The sequence below is a fragment of the Acanthisitta chloris genome, unplaced genomic scaffold (assembly GCF_000695815.1).
Source record: "Acanthisitta chloris isolate BGI_N310 unplaced genomic scaffold, ASM69581v1 scaffold36751, whole genome shotgun sequence".
NCBI classification, from domain to species: Eukaryota; Metazoa; Chordata; class Aves; order Passeriformes; family Acanthisittidae; genus Acanthisitta; species Acanthisitta chloris.
In genome coordinates, this window is record NW_008657160.1 from 909 (window position 1) to 5514 (window position 4606).

Genomic DNA, 4606 nt, shown 5'->3' on the forward strand with positions numbered 1-4606 from the left:
TGGGCCTGGATGATCTCTAAGCTCCATCCCAACCCCTTGAGACCAGGTTGTCTGAAACCATGACCAACCTTGAGCAGTCAGGGCAGGGATTTGGGCCTGGATGATCTCTAAGCTCCATCCACCCCCTCAACCCACTCCACCCCTCCGTGGTGGGACAGGCCATGGGGTGGCACCTCCTTGCCCCACAGCCTGAGCCCCTGTCCTTGCACCCAGGAGTGTTCCGCGAGGCCGTGACGGAGTTCGACGTGGACGCTCGGGCGCTGAGCAAGGCTGGAGGTCCTCACGTCAAGACTCGTGTCACCAACCCCTCGGGGAACGTCACCGAGGCCTTCGTGGAGGACAGAGGAGATGGCACCTACCACGTGGAGTACACACCCTACGAGGAGGGTGAGCAGCGGGCACGGGGCGGGGAGACATGAGGAAAAAGGAGGGGAAGAGTCATAAGAAAGAAAAGGAGGGGAAGAATCCTAAGAAAAGGGGAGGAAGAATCAAAAGAAAAGGAGGAGAAGAATCAAAAGAAAAGAAGGGGAAGAATCAAAAAAGAAGGGAAAGAATCAAAAGAAAAGGAGGGGAAGAATCAAAAGAAAAGAAGGGGAAGAATCAAAAGAAAAGAAGGGGAAGAATCAGAAGAAAAGGAGGGGAAGAATCAAAAGAAAAGGAGGGGAAGAATCATAAGAAAAGGAGGGGAAGAGTCAAGAAAGAAAAGGATGGGAAGAATCATAAGGAAGGGGAAGAATGTCAAGAAAGAAAAGGAGGGGAAGAATCATAAGGAAGGGGAAGAATCATAAGAAGGAAAAGAAGAGTCATAAAGAAAAGAAGGGGAAGAATCATAAGGGGAAGAGTCATAAGAAAAGGAGAGGAAGAGTTGTAAGAAAGAAAAGAAGGGGAAGAGTCATAAAGAAGGAAAAGGAGGAGAAGGATCATAAGAGAAGGGGAAGAATCATAAGAAAAGCAGAAGAGTCCTAAGAAAGAAAAGAAGGGGAAGAGTCAGAAAGAAAAGGAGGAGAAGAGTCCTAAGAAAGTGCCCTCAGGATTTGTGTGTGGTGGGATGTGCTAAGTGGGCAGAGTGGGCAGCAGGAGGTGAGGGAGGGTGTGATTAGGGGGCAGCAGGAGGTGAGGGAGGACGTGGTGAGTGAGGAAGGTGTCCCTGTCCCCAGGGCTGCACACGGTGGAGGTGAGCTACGCTGGCACGGCCGTACCCCACAGCCCGTTCCGCGTGCCTGTGGCCGAGGGCTGCGACCCAGCGCGCGTGCGCGTGCACGGCCCTGGCATCCAGAGTGGCACCACCAACCAGCCCAACAAGTTCACCGTGGAGACCAGGTGAGCACCTCGGTCTGTGGGGATTGGGGTGGATGCCAACCCAAAATCCAGCTTCTGGGGCACAAAATCCACCTCCTGGGGCACCAAACCCAGCTCCATGGGCACCATATACATCTCCTGGGGCACCAAACCCACCTCCTGGGGCACCATATACATCTCCTGGGGCACCAAACCCTCCTCCTGGGGCACTAAGTTCCCCTCCACACCCCCAAATTCACCTCCTTGGGTGCCATATACACCTCTATGGGCACCAAACCCACCTCCACACCCCCAAACACAGCTCCTGGGGCGCCATATACATCTCCATGGGAACCAAATACAGCTCCATGGGCACCAAACCCACTTCCATGGGCACCAAATCTCGCTCCACACCCCTCAAATCCACCTCCTTGGGCATCATATCTCCCTCCACACCCCTCAAATCCACCTCCTTGGGCAACATATCTCCCTCCACACCCCTCAAATCCACCTCCTTGGGCATCATATCTCCCTCCACACCCCTCAAATCCACCTCCTTGGGCACCAAATCTCCCTCCACACCCCTCAAATCCACCTCCTTGGGCAACATATCTCCCTCCACACCCCTCAAATCCACCTCCTTGGGCATCATATCTCCCTCCACACCCCTCAAATCCACCTCCTTGGGCACCAAATCTCCCTCCACACCCCTCAAATCCACCTCCTTGGGCATCATATCTCCCTCCACACCCCCAAACCCACCTCCTGGGGCATCAAACCCACCTCCACGGGCACCAAATCCACCTCCTTGGGCACCAGCTCTCCCTGCACACCCCTCAAATCTCCCTCCATGTGCCTCTAGTCCGCCCTCAATCCACCTCCTTGTACCCCAAATCTCCTTCCCTGTACCCCAAATCTCCCTCCACCCACTCCACACCTGCCCCTGCTCCCTCTACACCCCACATCTCTTCTTCCCACCAATCTTCCTCCTCCTCATGCCCCCCAACCCCTTCCGAGCCCCAAACTCTCCTCCCGTGCCCACCCTGGAGACCTCTCCCGGGTGCTGGAGTGTTCTGGGGTGCCCCTCTGACCCCTGTGCCCCCCACCTTAGGGGTGCTGGCACCGGTGGCCTTGGCTTGGCTGTAGAAGGTCCCTCAGAGGCCAAAATGTCCTGCACGGACAACAAAGATGGAAGTTGCTCCGTGGAGTATGTGCCCTACGAACCAGGAACCTACAGCCTCAACGTCACCTACGGTGGCCACCAAGTCCCTGGTGAGCACTGGGAGGGTCCTGGGGGGCACCAGCACCACCCTGTGCCCTGTGGTGTCCTCAGCTCATGCCCCTCAACCCTTCCCAGGGAGTCCCTTCAAGGTGCCAGTGACGGATGTGGTGGATTCATCCAAGGTGAAGTGCTCGGGGCCGGGGCTGACGCCTGGTGCCGTCCGTGCCAACGTGCCCCAGACCTTCACCGTGGACACCAGCAAGGCTGGCGTGGCCCCACTGGATGTGAAGGTCCAGGGCCCCAAAGGTCAGGGCTTGGGGGACACTTCATTTTGGGGAGTGAGGGAAGGTTGGGGTGGTGTCTCCAAGGGTGATGGAGGGGTTGGCACAAAGGTGGTCCCATGGGGATTGTGAGGTGTCCTGTGGGGGATTGGGGTGCTCTGAGAGTTTTTAGGGTGCTTTGTAGTGGCTCTTGGGATGCCCTACATGGTCTTGGGGTGCTCTCTGGTGGCTCTTGAGGTGCCCTACATGGTCTTGGGGTGCTCTGTGGGATTTTAGGGTGCTCTGTAGTGGCTCTTGAGGTGCCCTACATGGTCTTGGGGTGCTCTGTGGGATTTTAGGATGCTCTGTAGTGGCTCTTGAGGTGCCCTACATGGTCTTGGGGTGCTCTGTGGTGGCTCTTGGGGTGCTCTGTGAGGTCTGTGGTGTCCTGCAGGATTTTGGGGTGCTCTGTAGCAGCTCTTAGGGTACTCTGTGGAGTCTCAGGGTGCTCTGTTGCAGCTCTTAGGGTGCCCTGTGAGATCTTGGGGTGCTCTGCACAGCCTCAAAGCACCCCTGGAAGGATTTAGGGTGCCCGTGGCACCTTACAGGCTCTTGGGGTGCCCCATGGGAGTCTTGGGGTACTTCATGCGGTGCTGCAAAGTTCTCCGGGTGCCCCACGAGGTTCTCCGAGGGTCTGGGGGTGCCCCCTGACCCCCCCTCCCTGTGCCCCCAGGTGTGGTGGAGCCCGTGGACGTGGCTGACAACGGGGACGGGACACAGCGCGTCAGCTACGTCCCCTCCCGCGAGGGCACCTACAACATCTCCGTGCGCTACGGCGACGAGGAGGTGCCACGCAGGTGAGCTGGGGGCACTGGGGGGGCACTGGGAGGGTCACTCTGCCTTAGTCTGGGGAAGAGGTGGTCAGGGGTGACCTCATGGCTCTCTACAACTACCTGAAAGTTGATTCTGTGATTCTATGATTCTCTGAAAGGAGATTGAGTCTGTGGTCGACCTCGTTGATCTCGTTGACTTCATTAGCCCCATTGACCTCAATAACCTTGTTGACCTGATTGACCTTGTTGACCACATTGACCCTGTTGACCATGTTGACCCCACTGGCCACATTGACCTCATTGACCACGTTGATCCTGTTGACCACATTGACCATGTTGACCCCATTGACCACGTTCACCACGTTGACCCTGTTGACCACATTGACCTTGTCGACCCCATTGACCATGTTCACCCCGTTGACCATGTTCACCCCATTGACCACATTGACCCTGTTGACCCCATTGACCATGTTCACCCCGTTGACCACATTGACCCCATTGCACCTCAGTCAAAATGCAGAGGACACCACATTGGGTGGGAGTGTGGCTTTTCCTGAGGGTGGGCAAGCTGTGGGAGATGTGGTTTAGGCATCCCAGCAGTGCCAGGTTAATGGTTGAACTGGATGACCTTCGAGGTCTCACCCCACCCTGAGCATCCTGTGGCTCTGCCCTGTCCCCACAGCCCCTTCAAGGTGAAGGCACTGCCCACCCACGACGCCAGCAAGGTGAAGGCGAGCGGCCCCGGGCTGAACACCACGGGCGTCCCTGCCAGCCTCCCCGTGGAGTTCACCATTGACGCCAAGGACGCGGGCGAGGGGCTCCTGGCTGTCCAGATCACGGTGGGTGAGGGGCTGGGCGGGTGGGACAGCACGGTGACCACGGCAGGTCGAGGGAAGTGGTTCTCCCGCTCTGCTCTGCTCTGCTGAGGTCCCACCCGGAGTGCTGTGAGCAGTTCTGGTGTCCTCAACATGAGGAGGACATGGCTGTGCCCAGGGCCGGAGGTTTGGGACTGG

The 4606-nt window shown here is 57.3% G+C and overlaps 1 protein-coding gene across 1 annotated transcript; it reads left to right on the plus strand.

Moving 5' to 3' along the window:
- Positions 1-213: 213 nt before the first annotated feature.
- On the plus strand, positions 214-4432 carry LOC103811626 (filamin-A-like; the record flags this gene model as incomplete). The annotated part of the gene is made up of 6 exons (XM_009084611.1): positions 214-387; positions 1158-1320; positions 2390-2550; positions 2636-2806; positions 3494-3617; positions 4276-4432. Coding segments are annotated over 6 exons (950 nt in total), but the record flags the coding sequence as incomplete, so codon positions are not given.
- Positions 4433-4606: the final 174 nt, after the last annotated feature.